This window comes from Mesoplodon bidens (genome assembly GCF_964165515.1).
Source record: "Mesoplodon bidens genome assembly, chromosome: 11".
Lineage (NCBI taxonomy): Eukaryota > Metazoa > Chordata > Mammalia > Artiodactyla > Ziphiidae > Mesoplodon > Mesoplodon bidens.
The window spans coordinates 81941460-81965762 of record NC_138167.1 but is presented as its reverse complement, the minus strand read 5'-3'; the positions used below and the strand labels follow the sequence as shown (position 1 = coordinate 81965762).

Sequence of the window (24303 nt, the reverse complement as noted above, 5' to 3'; positions counted from 1 at the left end):
TTAGTAATCGGTGGATCATATGGTAATTCTGTGTTTAACTTTTTAAGGAAACCCCAACAGCTGCACCATTTTACATTCCCATCAACAGTGCAAGAGGGTTCTAATTTCTCCACATACTCACCAACACTTACTTTCTCTTTTTTGATAATAGCCATCTTTTTTTTTTTTTTGATTATTTATTTATTTATTTATTTATTTATGGCTGTGTTGGGTCCTCGTTTCTGTGCGAGGGCTTTCTCCAGTTGTGATAATAGCCATCTTAATGGGTGGAAAGTAGTATCTCATTGTGATTTTGATTTGCATTTCCCTAATGACTAATTTAATCGCTGATCGCCCATTTTTATATCTTCTTTGGAGAAATGTCTATTCAATCCTTTGCCCATTTTGAATGGGCATATGCATTTTGGTATATAATTGCAAATGGCCTCCAGAAATGTGGCACCAGTTTTCTCTCCCATCTGCAGTAGGTGAGAGGCCCGGTGTACCCGTGTATTCATCCACACTAGTTCTCCTCCTTCTTCTGCTCTCTCTCTCCCGTTTCCTCTTCTCCCTTTCCTCCCCCTCCTCCTCCTCCTCTTCTTCTAACTGTTGTAGGTCTGACAAGTGAAAAATGACATTTTAATTATTTTATATTTATTAATAGTAAAGCCAAATATAGTTCATACTTTGTTGGCAGTCTGTGTTTCTCCTTTTGTGGAATGGTGTTCATTCATTTAGCCAATCAACAAATTACTTAGAGTGAACTGCCTATTTGTCAGGAGCTCCTTTCTAGGCCCTAGAGAGCCTGCTGTGAACAAGCAACAAGGACCTCACTCTCTCGGAGCTGCCGTTTTTTTTGTTTTGTTTTTGTTTTTGTTTTTGGAGAGAAATAGTAAATAAATCAATAAGCAAGATAATTCTGCATTTTGTTAGGTGCTATGAAGGAAAAAACAGAGTGAGATGTTAGAGTAGGGTTGGCAAACTGCAGCCTGTGAACTATGTCTGGCCCACTGCCTGTTTGTAAATAAAGTTTTATTGGAACACAGCCATGCTCATTTGTTTACCAGTTGTCTATAGCTGCTTTTGAGCTACAACAGCAGAGCTCGGTAGTTTTGACAGAGACCATATAGCCCACAAAGTTTAAATTATTTACTATCTGGCCCTTTACAGGAAAAGTATTCTGATCCCTGTGATAGAAAGTAACAGGGGATGGGGCAACAGTTTAGATTGGTGGTCAGGGAAGAATTCTCTTAGGAGATGACATTTGAAGTAAGACCTGAAACGTTACACTGTGTCCCTCCCACTAGATCATTAGCTTCTCAGGAGCAGGGGTGGGGCTATCTTAATCTTTGAATTCTTACAGTGCCTTGTACACGACATCACTTGGTTACTGTTTCTTGAATTACATTCTCTTTAGTTTTAAATACCTGAAATTTAATATTTGCTTCAAAAATTTTTTTCATCTGGCCATTCATGTTCTTTTCCCACGTTTTTAAATGAGGAACTTAATTTTTTATTATGGAAATATGTAGAATTACTGCAGCAGACCATTGACAATAAAAATCAAGCTTAAATCTAATTTTGTACAAACTGTGCTTTACAAATAGGTCACAGAAAAAAATTATTATTTTAAGACACATGATTTATAACATTAATGGGCTTTGACTTGGGTTGGAATCTCAGCCTTGGATCTTGTTTGACCTGAGGCAAATCATTTAACTTCTCTAAGCCTCAGTTTTCTCATATGTAGAGTGGGGTAATAACGCCAACAGTGCCTTAACAGTTGTGAGGACTAAAGTAAATAATGTATGTTAAGGATTTGGATTAGGGTCTAGTGCAAATAAATGTTAAATAATTATTAGCTATTTCATCATGTCATCTTCATTATCATCTTCCCTACCATGGTCCTGCCTTCCATGTGTGAATTCTTCATCCTCTAGTCAACTAATTTCAACAGATTTTTAAGATCCAAATTTGTTTTGAAATATTGACAGAAAAGGAGAGTAACAGTCTTAAAGAGAGAGAGAAAACCAGGAGTCATTTTCTTTGCCTGTAATGTAAATAATTGTTGAATCCTAGAGGAATTAGGTCAGGGTACAAGATCCCAACATGAGATCACAGTCGTGAAAGAATCATTGGTCCAAGAGAAGGTGCCTGCAACTGAATCCCACGCAAACACTTCCGCTGAGAGCAAGACTTACCTGATGGTGCTAGATGGAGCGTGGGCGTTTACAAGCTTGTTCCAAGAAGTAGATGGTTAAAATAAAGAAGAAGTAAATTTGTCTAAATAAAATTACATGCCTTTTTTTGTCACTGGCATGAGATCTTGCTGTTCAGTTTAGTTCCTTACTGAACATATCTATTATAATTGCCTTTGCCTGTATTGCCTCTTCTTAATTAAAATAAATATTGCCACACACAACTTGTGACAAAAATAACCTGAGATAGCAAGGAAGTGAAGGAAGGGAATGAGTGCTCCATGCTAACGTTCTTAGTGATTAGTTACAGAATGTAAATGACCGTTAGGTATACTTTCTGGTGCACCAACAATGAAGCGATCCTTTCATTGCCTACATAGGTTCAGATTATTGCAGTTTCCAAGTTGTCAGGTAGGATTCAAACATGACGCTAAAAATATTCTTTCCGCTCTTGCTGTGACTGCCTGTGGGGGGTCGTTCTATACAACTCCATTCATCAGGGATTATTGACTTCCAGCTGCACGGAGAACATTGGTGTAGATACTTTTGTTGCTGTAAAGGCAGCATAAGTTTAAGTTCCTGCATTCAGCTAAATTAAGTACTTTTGTACTGGTTCATATGATACATGTGAATTTACCTAATCTATGTGTGTGTGTGTGTGTGTGTGTATTAGGTGTATCTGTGTGTGTGTGTTTTGTGTGTAGTGTGTGTACATGTGTGTATGTATGTATTGAACTGATTTGAGTCATACAGACTCAGTATGGAGAGGAAATTCCTAGGAGCAGATCCTGCTTTGAAGGTGGAAAAGGTGACCCTAAGCCACATTGTATAAGGAGATTGCAAAGTAGTTTTTCTTGGCTGCATGAGTTTAGTAGGATATTTTTTGAGTTCACGGTTTTTAGCTAGACCTACTATAGTACCTGACAAACACTAATGATTATAATCATTAAACTGCAAATCTTACTAATAGTAGTAGTAATTTTAATATTTATTGAGCACATGGCATGTGAAGACACTGTCCAGTGTTTTAAATCCAGTATCTCATTTAACATTACAAGAAGCCTATGCAGTTGGTTACTGTTACTATCCCCGTTTTAGAAATGGGGAGGTGTAGCAGCATGCCCAAGCTCTTGCAGCTTGTAAGTAGAGGAGGCACTAGTCAACCATAGATCCGCTTACATCCGGGATCTGCATCTTTGACTAAAGTGCACCCAGTGAATGCCTGATTAGAAGAGGGAGCAGATGCTGCAGGGTGTGGAGGAGTGAGAGGTGAGAAAGGGAAGGTTGCAAGTGTAGATGAATCTCTGAGAAGGTTTGGGACAGGAGTCTGGAGAGGGTGGAGGAGCAGCTCCCAGGAGGCACGGAGTCAAGGGTGGGTGTTAGGACAGCAGCAGTGCACAGGGCAAAGAGCTGGGAGGGGTGGAGGTTGCCTGTCTAGAAGAAAAAAGGACAAATGATGAAGCAAGGCCTAAGGGAGTGGGCCGGAAACAGAAAGATATTGACAGCATAAGTGAGATAGTTGCCTGGAAACAGAGGAAATACACCTCTTTCTGTAGGTCTTGGGGCAGCAGATTAGGGCAGGAAAGGATGTGAATAAGTGTGTGAGAGAAGGATAGGAGAAGCAGGGGCAGTTCCCACCCAGTGGTTTTCACTTTCTCAGTGAAGTAGAGGCAAGTTCATCTAAGACTGGAGTGGGAAAAAGGGTTGAGGGTATGATCTTCTAAGAGAGATGAAGATCTTGAATATTCATAGTCATGAGCTATGTGTGATGAGCAAGGAGCTGACCAAGAAAAAGTAGAAGAATTGAGGGCCACAATGAGATTTAAAAGTCATACATTTGAGGGGCACTAGGCTACGTGGCTTGTGATTTTTCTCCAGCAGCGCTTGGCTGCCCAGATATGGGTGTGGAAAATGCCAGTAGAGGCAGATGCAAGAGAACAGAGATGCATGGGAGGTGAGAGTACTCGTGAGACACCTGACGGCCTGCCAGAGGCTCAGGTGGCTTGGAGCAGCTATAAGTTTATTTCACAGTAAATCCCCGAATTCCTCTCATTTACTCTGAGAAAGCACCGGTAGAGCCTGATGTCTGCCATTATTTCTCAAGCTCAGGTTGAATAGAAAATAGTTTAATCATACAATATGTTTTCTAAAAAAATTTTTTTTGAATTTTAACTAAAAAAATTCTTGACAGATTCTAATGGCCTACACTACATTATTATGTGCAATATTAATGGGCACTCCTTTTCACATGGTGGAATTCAGTGTGCCCATGTTCTCTTATTTCTGATTCTGAAAATAATCATATTTGATGTGTTTATGATCAGATATTGACATCAACCATATGCTAGTCACTAAAATAACTATTATCTTTGAGAAGGTTTGGGTAAGAACTATGGAGAGGGCAGAGGAACACTAAGAGGGAGACATAGAGTCACAGGTATGTTAACACATCTTAGTTTATTTAGTCATTTGTCTCCCCTACTAGAGCAGATTGAGTCTTCTATATAATAAGATTGGATCTTATTATACTTACATTCTTCCTGCCTTGCCCAGTGTTGGCTCCCCAAGGGTGTCAGTAAGTGTTTTGTTTTGTTTTTTTAAATTAATTTATTTATTTATTTATTTATTTTTGGCTGCATTGGGTCTTTGTTGCTGTGGGCACAGGCTTTCTCTAGTGGTGGCAAGCGGGGCTACTCTTCGTTGCAGTGCACGGGCTTCTCTTTGCAGTGGCTTCTCTTTTTGCGGAGCACGGGCTCTAGGCACGCAGGCTTCAGTAGCTGTGTCATGCGGGCTCAATAGTTGTGGCTTGCGGGCTCTAGAGTGCAGGCTCAGTAGTTGTGGTACACGGGCTTAGTTGCTCTGTGGCATGTGGGATTTTCCTGGACCAGGGCTTGAACCTGTGCCCCCTGCATTGGCAAGCAGATTCTTAACCACTGTGCTATCAGGGAAGTCCCCCTGATATTATATTTATGATTAGGGATCTTTGCATTCCTGGGATAAACCCCACTTGATCATGCTGTATGATCCTTTTAATGTGCTGTTGGATTCTGTTTGCTAGTATTTTGTTGAGGATTTTTGCATCTATGTTCCTCAGTGATATTGGCCTGTAGTTTTCTTTCTTTGTGACCTCTTTGTCTGGTTTTGGTATCAGGGTGATGGTGGCCTTGTAGAATGAGTTTGGGAGTGTTCCTCCCTCTGCTATATTTTGGAAGAGTTTGAGAAGGATAGGTGTTAGCTCTTCTCTAAATGTTTGATAGAATGTGCCTGTGAAGTCATCTGGTCCTGGGCTTTTGTTTGTTGGAAGATTTTTAATCACAGTTTCAATTTCAGTGCTTGTGATTGGCCTGTTCATATTTTCTATTTCTTCCTGGTTCAGTCTCGGCATGTTGTGCATTTCTAAGAATTTGTCCATTTCTTCCAGGTTGTCCATTTTATTAGCATAGAGTTGCTTGTAGTAATCTCTCATGATCCTTTGTATTTCTGCAGTGTCAGTTGTAACTTCTCCTTTTTCATTTTTAATTCTGTTGATTTGAGTCTTCTCCCTTTTTTTCTTGATGAGTCTGGCTAATGGTTTATCAATTTTGTTTATCTTCTCAAAGAACCAGCTTTTAGTTTCATTGATCTTTGCTATCGTTTCCTTCATTTTTTTTTTCATTTATTTCTGATCTGATCTGTATGATTTCTTTACTTCTGCTAACTTTGGGGTTTTTTTGTTCTTCTTTCTCTAATCGCTTTAGGTGCAAGGTTAGTTTGTTTATTTGAGATGTTTCCTGTTTCTTAAGGTAGGATTGTATTGCTATAAACTTCTCTCTTAGAACTGCTTTTGCTGCATCCCATAGGTTTTGGGTCGTCGTGTCTCCATTGTCATTTGTTTCTAGGTATTTTTTGATTTCCTCTTTGATTTCTTCAGTGATCATTTCATTATTAAGTAGTGTATTGTTTAGCCTCCACGTGTTTCTATTTTTTACATATCATTTCCTGTAATTGATATCTAGTCTTATAGCATTGTGGTCAGAAAAGATACTTGCTATGATTTCAATTTTCTTAAATTTACCAAGGCTTGATTTGTGATGCAAGATATGATCTATCCTGGAGAATGGTCCATGAACATTTGAGAAGAAAGTGTATTCTGTTGTTTTGGGATGGAATGTCCTATAAATATCAATTAAGTCCATCTTGTTTAATGTGTCATTTAAAGCTTGTGTTTCCTTATTTATTTTCATTTTGGATGATCTGTCCATTGGTGAAAGTGGGGTGGTTAAAGTCCCCTACTATGATGGAGTTACTGTCGAATTCCCCTTTCATGGCTGTTAGCATTTGCCTTATGTATTGAGGTGCTCCTATGTTGGGTGCATAAATATTTACAGTTGTTATATCTTCTTCTTGGATTAATCCCTTGATCATTATGTAGTGTCCTTCTTTGTTCCTTGTAATAGTCTTTATTTTAAAGTCTATTTTGTCTGATATGAGAATTGCTACTCCAGCTTTCTTTTGATTTCCATTTGCATGGAATATCTTTTTCCATTTTGTATGTGTCCCTAGGTCTGAAGTGGGTCTCTTATAGATAGCATATATACAGGTCTTGTTTTTGTATCCATTCAGCCAGTCTATGTTGGAGCGTTTTGGTTGGAGTGTTTAATCCATTTACATTTAAGGTAATTATCAATATGTGTATTCCTATTATCATTTTCTTATTTGTTTTGGGTTTGTTATTGTAGGTCTTTTCCTCCTCTTGTGTTTCCTGCATGGACAAGTTCCTTTGGCATTTGTTGTAAAGCTGGTTTGGTGGTGCTGAATTCTCTTAGTTTTTGCTTGTCTGTAAAGGTTTTAATTTCTCCATCGAATCTGAATGAGATCCTTGCTGGGCAGAGTAATCTTGGTTGTAGGTTTTTCTCCTTCATCACTTTAAATATGTCCTGCCACACTCTTCTGTGCCTAACCAATTTTTTAAATTAGTCAGCAACTCTCCCCAAATATACTAGGTAACTGTTATGGAGTTGCTGAGTGTGTTTATACCCAGAGGACAGAGGAAAAACTAGGTGGATTCTCAGTTCCCTTTGAAAGAAGCTATGCAGTTTTTCTGGCTGTTGGATGGAGTTGCATGTGTCCCAATTTATGTGGGATAGCTTCCACATCACTTTTTTGGGGGGCTGTTAAGTCCTAGAAGGTAGGCTATTTATCTTCCTTTAAGCTGTTAAGTCCTAGAGGGTAGGCTATTTAACTTCCTTTGGCTAATTTTGTTACATTACCCTATGCCCCTTGGTTTCTTTTTAACAAAACTTCCCAAATGGTGACAATGACAATACTGTCTGTAAACTGGCATTTATAGCATTGGGAACAAGGTATTCTGTAGTTTGCTAAGTATTAAAAAATTAATTCTATTAATATAACTTCTTTCAGTTGAAAGTTGTAGTTGTTTGTTTGGTTTTTTTTGTACCAGCCAAGAGCTGTCTGAATAGATTTTACAGGCATCAAGAATACATCTTTCTTCTGTGAGACATTATTATTCTGTCCTCAAGTGAAGAGTATCCTTTGTATGTAAGTTCATGAGACATCCACTTAATATTCTTATATTCTTTTGAAGACAATGCTGAATGACATCAGTTCCACACTGCCTTTAAAACACAGCTCTGACTGATTCCATCCGCTTCACTATTCATTTCCAACTGTCAAATTTGGCTAAGGGAGAAAGAAAGCCCTTAAGAAAAGGCTAGGCTATTAATGTGCTCTTCAAAATGCTAAGAAAAGGCTAAGCTGTTTATAGCGTTTTCAAAATGCTCATCTCTCGGAGATTTGCCAGCAACAGTGTCAAGGTGAAATAGCTCTCGTTCATCCAGGAACTGAGAGCCTTTGTGTTCTCTGCACTCAAAGCACTGGTCCCACTATTGTTAGACGTGCTATTTGGGGGGTATAATGATCCTTGGATATAATTTAAACCAAAATATAGTCATGAACCCGATATTGTGTATTTACTGTAAAAGTGGCAAGAAATGTGTGCAATGCTTGAGAAAGCAAGCCTGGCTTCATTCTGGGTACAGCTGTATTTCAGAATCAAGGGGACAATTTCCCGAAGTTTAGTCACTTTGTATAACTTCAAAGGAAGTGAGAGGCAGGGGTATTATTAGCAAATCTGTACATTGCTTTCTATCTTGCTGAAAACTGAGTCAAGTGCTTAGTTTCATTCACTTCATGCATTTTGCGAAACATTTTTGTCTTGATTAAAAATCTGGACCCTTAACAATGGCATTATAATTCATTTTAGGAGGATGTTGATTTTGGCCTCATATTTCTCAGTCAGTTGACAAGCCTTTTGAAATTCTCCAGACCAATGTTCTTTATATTTAAATAAATCCACAAAAGAGAAACTGGTGTAAATTTACCCATTTTCTTTGTTAATACTTTGGACACCAGCCATTCGAGATTTTTGCCCTTATTTCTCCTGTATCTCAAGTAGCTGGTACCATTAAGTTCTTTTCTCAACCACCTGTGAGAGCACAGCACGGTGGGAAGAGCGCTCGGCACACGCTGGAGCCCCAGTGTTGCTCTTGTGGACAAGTCATTAGTCCTTAAAGACCTCAGGTCAATAACATGCTGTTGAAGGTCTCGGAAGCAACGTATCTCAGCAGATCAAAACATGATTTGATTCTTGGTTCCACCATCTATTGATGGTGTGACCGTGAGCTACTCACTTTTCCTTCTCTGCTTCAGCTCCTTATCTGTACATTGGTGATAGCTTCTCCTCATGGAGGATTGCATTAGCAACAGTATGTGACACGTCTGATATAGTGCCTGTCAAGGCCGTGGGTAAGCATCCAATACATTATGGCCATCTTTATTTTTCCCTGCCTTAAAATAATGAGGAATGATTCATTTCTTCATTTGATCATTCATAACTCTCTGCATTGGTGGCTTTTGGCCTATCTGAATGTTTGCTAATTTTCAAAAGAGTAAAGGGACATTTAATAGATGTAGTCTTAATATTATTTTTCAATCATCCTTTTTAAATTAAACTTTCTGTTTTGAGATCATGTTAGGCTCACGTGCAATTTTAAGAAATAATAATATAATACATTATAATAATATAATATAATGTAAAACTGTAGTACAGTGTCATTACGAGGATAATGACATTAATAAAGTCGGGGTACAGAACAATTTCATCACTACAAGGACTCCTCCTGTTCTCCTTTTATAGCCACCCCCACCTCTCACACCCCACCTCTGTCCCTGACCCTTGACAATTATTAATCTATTCTCCATTTCTATAATTGTATCATTTCAAGAATGTTATATTGAAGGAACCATACAGTATGTAACCTTTGCGGATTGGTATTTTTTTGCTCAGCTTAATTCCCTGGAGAACCATTAAATCACGCTTTTGATGGACCAAAAAATCCTTACGAACATTGAATATTTTACTTTGGCCACAGAATAATCATTAGCTCAAAAGTGGCTGTTGTGGTACCTGGCACATAGTGTGGGGTAAAGGTTCACTGAGGCGCAGGGGTGGATCCCACTCTGCCTGATTCACCCCTCTTCCTTGCTCTCCTCCTCCTCTCCATCCTTCTCCTCTTTCCTTGCCCCCTTCTCCACATCTTCTTATGGATATTGACAGACAAAGGCTGATTGCTCAAGTTAGAAATACTAAAAAGAGTTAAAAGAAATACTTTATGTGAAATTGCTTTGTAAATTGCAAGCTCTGTTAGACTTCCTATCAAAAATTGCCGGTCAGTGTTAGCCACATTGTAAGAATAGTTTGCAGATGCTTGCGATGTAAACAGATGGGAACAAAGGAGTCAGCGTGAGCAGTGTTTCCTTATGCATCGTGCTCATGGGTCTGCGCTCTAGTTTCTGCTGCAGTGGGAGCTGCTGACTAACAATGCCCCTCAGCCTTTCACTCTAACCAACAAAGTCCCAGGAACAAAACGCAAACTTCAGTTCACATTCTTTGTAAGCCTTTGCTCTGAAAACGAGCCCCCTGTTTAGAGTTGCCAGATGTTAAGCTTGCTGAGCTCCTTCCTGAAAAAGCATCAAGAAATGCCAAGTATTGTTCAAACCCTGGAGTTTTCATTTCAGTATCTCAGGTCAAAAGCCCACAGGCAGATCAGTCACAGCCGTTCAGGAGGAAACCCAGCTTCAGCATTTGTACCCAGTTAGAGCATTTCTTCCTGTAACTTTGCTGCTGAGAGTCAACGACCTGACCTTTAAGTGGAGTCCAACCCTTACTCTGATGGAATGTCCCCTATTGAGAAATACAGCAAGGGGAGAACAAGCTTGCCAGAGCGTAGCTGTTTGAGCCAGGATAGCTTAGGCTATGCTGTGCTAATAAATAAACCCCAAACCTCAGTGGTAATAAAGGTTTGCTTATTTCTCATAAAAGTCCAGTGAGGGGTACGCAACTCCCCTTCAACTTGTAACTATGCTGTCTGAGCTACACGGCCTCCAAGTCGGAGGAGAAGAGGGCTAGCGGATTTCGTAGGATGTTTTTAAGTTGGGTGACTATAGATACAGGTTTGCCTGCAGCAGTCACAGCGCATACCTGTTGATTTGGTGTGATGGTTAATATACTCTCCTTTTATTCTCAACAGTCTCCCAGTTTAGGCAATAAATTAGGGTGACCATTTCTAAGAGCCAGCATGGAATGGCTATCATATAATTTCTGCCCATATCCTATTGGTCTTGCCCTGATGTGCAAGGATGTAGAGAACCATAGAGGAACAAGTATGTACTTCAGTGACCTCTAGTAACTTCTGGCACAGCAGGCATCTGCAGGAATGCCACGAATTTTTTCCACAGAACGAATTCAATAACTTCAATTACCAAAACTCTGTTGAGAAGATAGGATGGAAATATGATATTCTTACGAACTAAGTCATCTCATTTAATCACACATTGTGGTAGGCTGACTCATGGCCCCCCAGAGATGTCCACATCCTAATCCCCAGAACCTGTTACCTTATATGACCAAAGGGACTCTTTAGACGTGATTAAGCTAAGGATATTGAGATGGGGGAGATTATCCTGGATTATTCAGGCGGGCCTTAAATGTAGTCACAGGTATCCTTGTGAAAAAAGGGAGGCAGAGGGAGACTAGACAGCAGAAGAGGAGAAGGCAACGTGATGATGGAGGTGAAGATTGGAGAGATGTGCTTTGAGGATGGAAAAGGGGCTGTAAACCAAGGAAAACAGGTGGCCTCTAGATGCTAAAATAGGCAAAGAAACAGATCCTTTGCTGAGAGTCCCCAGAAGGAACCAGCCCTGCGGACACCTTGACTTCAGCCCAGCCAAACTGAATTCAGATTTCTTAACTCTGGAACTGTAAGAGAACAAGCGTGTGTTGTACGCCACTAGGTTTGTCTTGTCTTACATTTGTTACAGCAGCAGCAGGACATCAATCCACACATACACTCTGAAATTCAGCATGTGACTTTAGGTTTCTGTTTCTGTTTAGATGTCTGTAAAAAAAAATCCTTCTTTTACATGTGAGATATTTAAGTGGCTTGCCCAAGGTCCCTTAGCTAGTTAATGTCGGAGCCGGGATTTACACCCAGGCAGACTGGCTCCTCAGATCACGTTTCTAACTACTCTGCTGCACTGCCTCTGCCTTACTGCCCAGCTGCCCTTGAACTCCCCCTACCATGCCCATCCACCACGAAACGCCCCTGCTGCATGCAGCCTCTCCTCCCACACCCACCTGACTCCAGTCTCTTGCTCCTTCCATGGGCACTGTGGGCCCCTGGACACATTTCCAGCTTCCGCTTTTGGAAAAAATTTTATGTAAGGTTCTAGGGCTTCCATAGGGAATTCTCAAGAAAAGTTAGGCTTCAGGAGAAATTATTGAATTTCTTCATATTTAAGTGTATGGGGAGGGATATTATTTGAAGGAAGATATTTCTGAATCTTCTTCCTACTCCTTAGTTTCTAAGTCTCTTCCTCATACTCTAGAGGGGGAAATGTTCCTAAGGGTAATCAAATAATGTGATTAATAGAAATGATACTGGAAAGGTATTAAGTTTGTTTTAACATGACCCAGAAAAGAAGCCTCTAGAAATTTGGTATAAAAATTCTCAGTACTTTAAATCTCCCGTTAGCTTGTATTGGTTATATACTAGTATGCGTTTTGTCATATTGCCATTTGTTTAATGGTTCTAATTTTAACCACTGAATTAAATATTTACGCCTGGGTGGCCCCTTCACTGAGCCACTAAGAGCTCCCCTTCTGGACCGAAGAACTTATTTCCCCATCTCTGGGAATGTGCTGACCAGCAGCCCTCAGCTCTCAACCCTCTCCAGGAACTGCCCCTGTCTAATGGACATGGCCTTTTTGGGCAGGGGTGGGTTGGGGGGGTATCTGTATCTAATTACTCGCTGATATGGTTGTGCAGTGACCCGACCCCCCCACACACACAAAAGTTGGGACAACTCTGAAGGGCCACTCCAGCTTCAAAGCTCCCCATGGGGTTGGCAGGGGGTTTGTTGTGTCTGCATTGCAGCCTGTCTTCTCCCTCTGCCTAATCCTGCTTTCTTCCCTTTCCCCACGGGTGTTGATCCCAAGGGTATGCCCCGATAAACTTCCTGAAAGCTAAGTTCCATCTCAGGGTCTCCTTCCCAGGAACCTGAACTGCAACAATGAGTTAAAAATAATAATAAAAAATGAAGATCCCTGACTGGTGATGAATACATAAGAGTGCTCCATTAATCCTTATTTATTGGAATTAGAAGAGTTCTAACCGAACTTGGAAACACACTTTCTGGTTAAAAGTTTATTTTCTAATGTAGAAGTAAGGGGAAAACATCATACACATGTCACCCACTCATGATTAAAAATACCTTCTACAGTGTGACCCCACAGTTCAATCACAGTTTCCTTTGACCTCTGTTTTAACAGTTAATTTACAATGATATAAAGTCTGTAAAACAAAGATTTGAGCCCATATCCAATCCTCAATAAATGTAGGCTTCCTTTTTCAGAGAAACGTTTTTTCCCAGAGTAAAAAAACAAGGACTTGGTAAAGCTTTAAAACCATTTTATGCAAATAAAGGCAATGATGTAAAGAACAGTGTCATCACGCGTAGAACTATATCAGAATTTATGCTCCCATCTCCACAGAGAGTGAGGAATACACACTCAGTTTTACAACACATTGACTGTAAGCATTTCTGTTCAGTCATCTACCCAAGAACACTTTTCCTTTAATTCTTCCCCCAACCTCTGATTATAAGCACTGAACCATCAGCCGAAAAGTTGGATCTAGCCTTTATGCCTTATGCACTTCCTTGTTGGTTGTATAACTCCGCTTCCTGTTCTGATTAGAGCTTTTGATATTTTAAAGGGGATTTGCCCTGTTTGAGACCCTTTATTAGTTTTTTATATGGTGACAGAGACTTTCCTGGAGTGAGAGAGCAGCTGTTCTTTCTGCACAATAGGGTTTCAAAGGCTCTTTTCTCTGGGACTTAGACTCTTGAGCGTCAGAATAAGCCTGGATACGCACAGCCTAAACTTTTACTTTTTTCTTAATGGTCTCTTGTGGTCTTAAAAGATTGTTTTGTTAAATAGTTCCCTATAAAAAGCATATACCCATAATGGAGATACCACTGCCAGCTCTATCAGTTTTCATCACGTAGTGCCTTGGCTCAGCCTGGGGTAGGGTATGAAGGGCAATGTGTGCAGAAGGGATGCAAGGGAAGAGGAGGAGGAGGGCAGGAGAAAGCCCCAAAGGCCCCAGAGACATTCACTAGCTGAGCACTGCCCTAATCTACATAATACCAGATAGGACTCTTGTGGGGTTTTTCCTGATACCAGCCGATTCTACAGTTCTCTGACACCAACTGGGTGCCCAACAATTCAATTCAGTTCTGACGCTACTACCCGGAGTTAGCACAGACTCCCACAGATTAAGGGCTCAATCCAAGAATGCCCCCACTTCAGATGCCAGCTGTAAATGAGGTGCCCAGGCTACCCACACTTCTGTCCCTGTCCCAGCAGACTGCAGATTCAGGAGTTCCCATGATGCCCCCTAAGGTTCGATAAGTTGCTATAAAGACTCACAGAACTCAGGATAACACTTCACTTATGATTACCAGTTTATTATAAAGGATACAACTGAGGAATAGCCAAATAGAAAAGATGCATAGGGCAAGATATGGGGATTGGGAGGAACAGAGTCTCCATGCCCTCTCCAGGTGCGTCACCCTCCCAGTACATCAATTTGTTTACCAACCAAGAAGTTCCTCGAAATGTGTCCTTACGGGGTTTTTGTGGAAGTTTCATTACGGAGACATGATTGATTCCGTCATTGGCCGTTGGTGACTGAACTCAGTGTCCAGTTCCTCTCCCCTCCCTGAAGGTCGGGGGCACTGGGCTGAAAGTTTAACCCTCTAATCACATGGTTGGTTTTCCTGGTGACCAACCTGATCCTGAAGCTATCTAGGCACCTTTCCCCACCTTAGTCATCTTATTAACGTACAAAAGAAAATTTCCAAGGGATTTAGGACCTCTATGCCAAGAAACTGGGACAAAGACCAAATATGGATTTTCTCTTGTACCACAGCTGTAAAGTATGAACATCACGTAAAATTGATTTTTAAACATATATCCCAGGGAAAGTAGTCTCCCTCAATATATCTCCTCTCATGGAGGTGCTCTTCATGTGTTTCAACAAAGAGGCCATTGTTCCATTGTTCAAAACATTTTTGGCATCTACTTAGATGTGAAAATGGAGACAGGGCTCCTTATGTTGCTGAAATGTCTTTGGCTGGACTGAAACCTTTGGTTTCCTGACCATGTGGGACAATATATCTGAGCAGGAATTGTCCTTTATTAAAAGGTGAACTCTGCTCAAGAGCTCAAGGAAATGCCATGCATAGCCAGGGCTCAGTGGTTGTAGAGTGTCAATGACAGTGATGGTGATGGGGTTGATGATTAAGAAGAATAGATTCTATTCTTAGGCAGTACAACAGTTGAACCAATTTCCTGAACATATGCTTTCTCAGCCATAATCCTGTCTTTAATTTCTAATTTTCTTGTTCTCTGCAAAATGTCTTTATAATAATGTTATTTCTTTAAATTTTAATTTAGAAGATTTCTACCACCTTACCAATATGACCCTTTGATCTCATATTATGTTTAAGAAAACTTCTTTTCTGCTATATTTAAAGTTTTATTAATACAAAAATTAGAGTGATGAAAAAGATAATCTTGTTTGCAGCAAAGTGTGAAATTTCCTGTGGTCTGATAGAGTTGTATATAAGCCCTTCTCACCTTCCCAAGGGTTAGGTGCTGTTTCTGTTAGATTGTGGAGAATAACATTGTTGGTATTGGGATTCTCTCGATCATGTAAAGTATAGTGAAACCAAATACATCTAGTTCCCTCTCATCTGGAACTTTTATTAGATGGGTCACCAGTCATTCATGATATCAGCTCTTAAGTAAGTTAGTATTGTATTATCCTTTCTACTTTGGAATGCATGTTTTTTCCCCAGTCCAAAAAAAAAAAAATCCAATAAATCACTAACTTCAAAGACTCAGGTGATATATAAAGAAGAGATAGAAAACATGGTAGAAAAAGATATATATGAGAATGCTAGATAAAAACAGTATTTGCTGTTGGTACGGGCCGGCCAGCCGCACATCCAGTGCCTGGCACTGCCAGCTGGACGGGGGCCCCCCTGCTACCCTCACGGCTCCGGCGTCTAGGAGGATACAGCATGAGCAGTTGCAGCTCCCGCTCATTCTGCTTCATCTTCTTCAGAATGAACCCCAGGCGCAGCTGGGAATGGAAACCTGAAGTTCCTGGATTGTATCATGGCTGCATATAGGGAGTAGGAGTTCTGACTCAGGAGCCAAAACCAAGAGCCCCTAGGATATTGACGTCACCCTGGGGCCACTGTCTGGCTCAGTTCCCTGGAAACATGGTCCAGAACCTGCTCTTCTTGCGACTCGGCATCATCCTAAATCTGCCAGTTACAGGGCTTCTCCACTTTCCCTGGCTCCTGAAATCGTAGAGGGTAGGCCTGGGATTCTCCATCCAGGGTGGAAATGGCCCCTAGGGGCCCTTTGGAAATGTGTGGGGGCGTCATTGGATTGAACCAATTACAAGGTAGAGTTCATGTCGTTTAGAGGGCAGGGGACAGACTTGCACAAAGAATTGTCCTGCCCAAGATGCCCATTGTTTCTCTATTGAGAAGCACAATTTTTCATTTTGCCAATGAGAAAATTGAGGCTCACATGGTGCTTAGCATGATTGACATAGTGACTGACATATAGTAGGTGCTCAATAAATATTTGTGGTTGAACAACAACAACAAAAAAAAACAGTATTTGCTTTCCTACCTTGAAGCTATTGTTTTTTCTTTTAATGGCTGTGACTCTGTATTTTAAGGTTCTTGAAAGGACACAAAGTTAAATCCAATCGTTTCACAAAGCTTGCAATTTTTTATATCCTGCTTACCAATTACAAGATTAGGCAAATCTAATTGATTAGTGGTTATTTGGCTTTCTCCCTTTTTTCTTGGTCATTAACACTTAGAATCAATGAAAAGACAAATGACACTGGGCTGAGAGAAGCAAAAAGACGTCTCAAAGTAGGTGCTCAATAAAAACTCAGTGGCTTAAGAAAAAGCATAGATACTTTGAATACAATATGATTTTTGTTTCAATCAAGGAAAATAGAACAAAGGAGCAGAAGTAATAAAATCTTTCATTATGATAAAATCTAGTTTTCATGCAGAAACTCATATGAAGTATAGCATTGGCAAAAAAAAACCTTTAACTTTCCAATGGCTTTCATAACTCCCCCAAACAAGTTCAAGTCCAGGCCAGATTTTAATGAATCCCTTCAGTGTGCCCCACCTTGATTAACTTCCTTTCCCTTCCTTGTACTGTTTCAGACTTTTATCCTCTCTAGGCAGGCAAAATCATCATCATTTCTTTAATATTGCTCCTTGAACCATAACCTGCTTGAACTAAATTACAATCTGCTACCTACCAAGGTATTTTTTCCTTTCTTTCTACAAAGTGTTTCCTAATCCAGGAAAAGGAACCAAGATTCTCTGGTACCTTATCCTGGACAATATGGACTCAAAGCTATTTTCTAAACACAAACAAGACTTCTCAGTAATTACGTGATTGCCACTGTTATCTCTGTTAAATGACAAAGAAAGAAATTCAGTAATTTCACCTGGAACCTAACTTTTCTTGAGAAGGTCCCTATGGAAGACCCAGAACCTTCCATAAAATTTCCAAAAGCTGAAGCTGGAAAAGTGTCCAGAGTGCCACAGAGCCCATGGGAAAAAAATTTAACCGAGGAGATGAAAGACTTGTACACTGTAAATTATAAGATGCTGTTGAAAGTATTGAAGAAGACACAAATAAATGGAAAGATATTATGTGTTCATGGATTGGAAGAACTAATATTGTTAAAATGACCATATTACCCAAAGCAATTTACAAATTCAGTTCAATCCCTATCAAAATTCCAATGGCATATTTCACAGAAATAGAACAAAGAATACTAAAATTGTATGGAACCACAGAAGACCCTAAACAATCCTGAGAAAGAAGAACAAAGTTGTAGGTATCACACTTCCTGATTTCAAACTACGCTACAAAACTATATTAATAAAAACAGTATGGTACTAGCACAAAAACAGACACATAGATCAATGGAACAGAACTGAGAGCCCAGAAATAAACCCAGACATATATGGAGAATTAATTTACAACAAAGGAGCTCAGAACATACAATGGAGAAAGAATAGTCTCTTCAATAAATGATGTTGGGAAAACTGGACAGCCACATGCAAAAGAATGAAATTAGACCACTATAGTACACCATACAGAAAAATTAACTCAAAATGTTGAAAAGCTGAAAGAATTTCCTCTAAGATCAGGAACAAGACAAGGATGCCCAATCTTGACACTTTTATTTAAAATAGTTTTGGAAGTCCTAGCCACAGCAATCAGGGAAGAAAAACAAATAAAAAGAATCCACATTGGAAAGAAAAAAGTAATACTGTTTGCAGATGACATGATAGTATACATAGAAAATCCTGAAGATGCCACCAGAAAACTCTTAGAGCTCATCAATGAATTCAGTTGCAGGATACAAAATTAATATACAGAAATCTGTTGCATTTCTATACACTAAGAACAAAATATCAGAAAGAGAAATTACGAAGACAATCCCACTTACCCCGTTACATCAAGAAGAATAAAATGCCTGGGACTACACCTACCTAAGGAGGCAAAAGACCTGTATAGCAAAAACTGTAAGATGCTGATGAAAGAAACTGAAGATGACACAAACAGATGGAAAGATATACCATGTTCTTGGATTGGAAGAATCAATATTTTTAAAATGACCATACTACCCAAGACAATCTACAGATTCAATGCAATCCCTATCAAATTACCAATGGCATTTTTCACAGAACTAGAACAAAAAGTTTTAAAATCTGTATGGAAACACAAAAGACCCCAAATAGCCAAAGCAATCTTGAGAAAGAAGAATGGAGCTGGAGGAATTGGGCCCCCTACTTCAGACTATACTACAAAGCTACAGTAATTGAAACAGTATGGTACTAGCACAAAAACCAGACACATGGATGAATGGAACAGGATAGACAGCCCAGAAATAAACCCACATACTTATGGTCAATTGATCTACAACAAAGGAGGCAAGAATATACAATGGAGAAAAGAAGGTCTCTTCAATAAGTGGTGCTGGGAAAACTGGATAGCAACAAATAAAATAGTAAAATTATAACATTCTCTAACATCCATATACAAAAGTATGCCCAAAATGGATCAAAGACCTAAATGTAAGACTGGATACTATACATCTCCTAGAGGAAAACATAGGCAGAACACTCTTTGACATAAATCACAGCAATACAGTTTTGGATTCTTCTCCTAGAGTAATGGAAACAAAGACAAAAATAAACAAATGAGACCTAATTAAACTTAAAAGCTTTTGCACAGCAAAGGAAACCATAAACAACATGAAAAGACAACCTACAGAATGGGAGAAAATATTTGCAAACGATACAACTAACAAGGGATTAATTTCCAAAATATACAAACAACTTATACAGCTCAATACCAAAAAAAAAAAAACAACCCAATCAAAAACTATATCTGGAGAAAACTCTAATTCGAAAAGATCCATGCACCCCAATGTTCATAGCAGTACTATTTATGATACCCAAGACATGTATAATATATACAATGGAATATTATTCAGACATAAAAAAAGAATGAAATAATGCCATTTGCAGCAACCTGAATGGATCTAGAGATTATCACATTAAGTGAAGTAAGTCAGAGAAAGACAAATATCATATGATATCACTTATATGTGGAATCTAGAAAAATGATACAAATGAAGTTATTTACAAAAATAGGCTCACAGACATAGAAAACAAGCTTATGGTTACCAAAGGAGATGGGGGGAGGGTTGAGGGGAAATAAATTAGGAGTTTAGGATTAATAGTTACATACTTATTATATAGATAAACAACAAGGAACTTGTGTATGGCACAGGGAACTATATTCAGTGCCTTGTAATAAGTTATAATGGAAAAGAATCTGAAAAAGAATATATACATATGTATAACTGAATCACTTTGCTGTACAATGGAATCAACACAACATTGTAAATTAACTATACTTCAATTAAAAAAAGAAAAAAAGAATCTGAAAAATTATAGATAGATAAGTGTATGTATAACTGAATCACTTTGCTGTATACCTGAAACATTGTAAATCAACTATAATTTTTTTAAAGTGCTCAATAAAAAAGTTAAGTTTTGAAATATGGAATTGAAAAAATTAACTCAAAATGGATAGAAAACTTGAATGTAAGACCTGAAAACATAAACTTCCTAGAAGAAAACATAGATGGTAAATTCATTAACATCAATCTTAGCAATGTTTTTGTGGATCTGGCTCCAAAGGTAGGGGAAACAAAAGCAAAAATAAACAGGCAGGACTACATCAGACTAAAAGCTTCTGCCCAGTGAAGGAAACCATTATCAGAGTGAAAAGTTAACACACTGAGTGGAAGGAGATATTTGCAAATCATATATTAAGTAAGCAGTTAATATCCAAAATATATGAAGAACTCATACAATTCAACAAAAACAAACAAACAAAAACCCCACAAACAACCTAAAAAAATGGGCAGGGGATCTGAATAGACATTTTTTCAAAGAAGACATAGAGATGGCTAACAGTCACATGAAACTATGTTCAGCATCACTAATTATTAGGAAAATGCAAATCAAAGCCATAATGAGATATCACCTCATACCTGTTAGAATGACTATTATCGAAAAGACAAGAAGTAACAAATGTTGGAGAAGATATGGAGATAGGGAACCTTTGTACACCATTGGTGTGACTATAAATTGCTGTAGCCACTCTGGAAAACAGTGTGGAGATTCCTCAAAAAATTGAGAATAGAACTGCCATATGACCCAACTATTCCACTTTTAGGTATTTATCCAAAGAACATGAAAACACTAATTTGAAAAAATACATATACTCCTGTGTTCATATGGTAACAACCTAAATATCCATTGATAGATGAATAGATAAAAGAAGATGTGGTATAAATACAATGAAATATTACTCAGCCATAAAAAAGAATGAAATCCTGCCATTTGTGACAACATGGATGGATCTTGAGGTTATTATGCTAAGTGAAATAAGTCAGATGGAGAGAGACAAATACTGTATGATTTCATTCATATGTGGAATCTAAAAACAAAACGAGTGAACAAACAAAATGAAAACAAACTCATAGATACGGAGAATAGATTAGTGGTTACCAGAGGGGGAAGGGATTGGGGAGTGGGCAAAATAGGCAAGGGGGGTCACCTTTATGGTGGTGATGGCAACTAGAGTTGTGATGGTGATCACTTTGTGGTATATACAGACATCAAGTTATAATGCTATACACCTGAAACTTGTACAGTGAAAAAGAAAATACATGTTGGAGAGGATGTGAAAAAATTAGATCCATCATACATTAATAGTGGGAATGTAAAATGTTGCAGCCTCTATGTAAAACATAGAGTAAAACAGTTTGGTGGTTCTTCAATAACTTACATAGAATTACCATGTGATTTAGTAATTTCATTCCTAGATATGGACCTCCTCAAATTGAAATCAGATGTTCAAACAGAACTTGTACTTGTATTTAACAGTAACACTTAACAGTGGTCAAAAGGTGGAAACAGCACAAATGTCCATCAACATATGAATGGATAAACAAAATGTGGTGTATTCATAAAATGGAGCATTAGTCATAAAAAGGAACAAAGTATTGATACACATAGCAATGTGGATGAACCTCCAAAATATTAAGTTAAAGAAGCCAGACATAAAAGGTCATATACTGTATGATTCCATTTTTATGAAATATCCAGAACAGGCATATACACAGAGACAGAAAGCATATTTGTGTTTTCCAAGGACTGGGGTAGTGAAATTAGGAAATTAAAATTTAAACAGATCAAATAGTTTACTCAGCCTCACATAGCTGGTATATGGTGAGGTCTGAGTGAACCAAGCAGTCTTACTCCAGAATGTACACTTTTAACCTCCATGTGGTTATTCTGCCTCCCTGAATTGGTTAAGGTGGGATTTCTCTTACATATTGGTAATTGTAAAAGCAAATAATGGAAATCTAGTTATCCTACTTCAAAAAAAATAAAGTAAAAAAGGAAAAGAAAAAACCCCACATGATTATACATTTGTATGAGGATTTTTAAAATTTTGGAAAGATATTCTTTAAACTGCTAACACTGATTACTTCAGGATTGAGTAAAAAAGGAGGATATTATTAATTTTTCACCTGTTTATTATCCGAAGTTATAGAAAGCATTGGAATACTTTGATCATTTTTTAATCCAATAAAATGAAGAATAAGAAATGAAAAACAGCCTCTACTTTTAAGTTCGTTATGTTTTCTTGAGAATACAAGTTTCATTTAACAAGCAGACAAGACATTAGAAAAACTTGTCCTCTAGTTTCTTACCAGGATTCAGGGCCCCAAGGATCTAATTCATTGTGACCATCCTCCGTGATGTTTCTCATACATCTTCAAAAGTATCTAAGTCTGCGTGAAATGCGTCCCCAGTAAACATTTATTTCCTTTCCTTCCTGTTTGTTCTCTCCTTCTTGCCCTTCTCCCACTCAAATAACCAGTGCTATGGCCCCAAAAGTAGTCTTTATTTTCCATCTTTCAGGCTGCTCAGATGACTTTGGCTGCACTAGTCCTCAGCATGGTAACTAGGTGTTTCTTTCAGAAAGAGTGATCACGCTCCAAACATAATTTTTGCTTCACCATGTCAGGATTTAAGCTCAAAATGAGGGAGGGAGATTTGTCAACTGGGCAATGTGATATGGAGGAAAATTGTTCATTAGTAACTGGGCCAAAATTCCTACACTTAAACAATCATATACAATGATTATATAAACATGAATGGTCCATATTTATATGAGTGTCTGCTGTTTTGTAGGCTCATTTTTATAGATTTACAGATATGAATCTGTAGGCTGTTTTTATAGACTCGTAGATATTAATCTTCACAGGATAGAAAATGATATATGTGACATTTCAGCAGGGTAGAGATGTGAAAGTTTGTGTCTTTACCTTACGCAAGAGTTAAAAATCTTCCACATAAAATTATTACATGGAAGTGGTATTTGAGAACGTTACTTCAGTCAACAGTTTGGAACAATGCATTTCATGAACACTTTTATGCTTTTTCTCAGGTCCCATTTGGTATCTCGCTGCCATCTATGTTCAGTCTTGAGAGACTTTTTGATCTTGCTAGTGGTTGTATCATATCAGAAGGAAGCCTTTTCAACTGGATGGTGTCGATTATTCCCTGAACATCCTTTACATGGTAACCTTATAAAGGATTTAATTGTTACTGCTTTTCTTGTTTGAAATAAATTTTTGGAACTATCCTCTTATAATAAGCAAAATAAAATCGTTTTCTTTCATAAGCTAAATTTCTTTAAAAAAACATCGTTTTGAGTAAGGTTTTAAATGGTATTTGAATTAAATGACAATGCTGTTGCTTATTAAAACTATCTTACAGAGCTACTCATAGAAAATATGTTTGTGCACAGTACAACGATTCCCACTTTTGTATAACGTTTAGGTCTTTAGATGCGTCCATACAGCAAGACTGAATTAAACCAGTGGTTCTTGACTAGGGGCAGTTTTGCCCCTCAGGTGACATTTGGTAGTGTCCAAAGATATTTTTGATTATTATAACTGCGAAGGCAGTACAACTGGCATCTAGTGGGTAGAAGCCAGGGATACTGCGAAGTATCCTGCAATGTCCAGAAGAACCCCCCACAGCCAAGAATCATCTGGCTCAAAATATCTGTGCCAAGGTTGAAAAATTCTGGATAAACTTCGAGTCAACTCGAAGTGTTCAGTCAATTTTGGAATTTGTCTGTGTGCCTTAGGAAGAAATCTACAGTGAATTAGACCTTTCATATTTTGCACTTCTGAGAGATAGCATTGCATAAAGTTTTAGAACATGGGCTATGGAACTATATAGACATGAATTTGAATAGTAACTTCACCACTTGCTAGTTCTGCTACTTTGAGAAAGTAACAAATTCTTTAAGCCTTCCTTTCCTTACCTGTAGAATGGGAACATTAATAGGATTGCTGTGAGGATTAATTTAAGTTATATGATTAAAAGGTACTTAGTACCTGAAGTAGTAATAATCATCTTGCTAAGAGTTGTCATTTCCCTGCCAAATTGGAAGAAGATCACGCATTTCTGACCCACTTTGTTTAGCACTAAAGAATGCTATGTGTGAGTGCTTCCTACATGCTGCCTCATGAATGGATATTCATGAAAAAATGAAAAAAATAAGGAAACATAAATATGTTTTTTATAAAGTTAAATGTGTTTAATGAACTGCTCTTTATTCTAAGATTATGGATTTTCTTCTTCCTATTTGGGTTAAAATGGCCTTTCTTTTTTAAAATTTTTATTGAAATACAGTTGATTTACAGTGTTTTGTTAGTTTTCAGTTATACATATATATATATAAATATATATATTCTTTTTTTACATTCCCTTGTATTAT

The 24303-nt window shown here is 38.3% G+C and overlaps 1 protein-coding gene across 1 annotated transcript in view; it reads left to right on the top strand.

Annotated features, from left to right (window-relative positions):
* The window catches only part of CFAP54 (cilia and flagella associated protein 54), a gene marked incomplete at its 5' end in the record, with an annotated part of 331419 nt that overhangs the window by 294184 nt on the left and 12932 nt on the right, over nt 1-24303 (top strand). The window contains 1 exon segment of the mRNA XM_081249749.1: nt 22960-23093. Within this exon segment, the coding sequence (XP_081105875.1) occupies nt 22960-23079 (120 nt within the window). The 3' untranslated portion in view covers nt 23080-23093.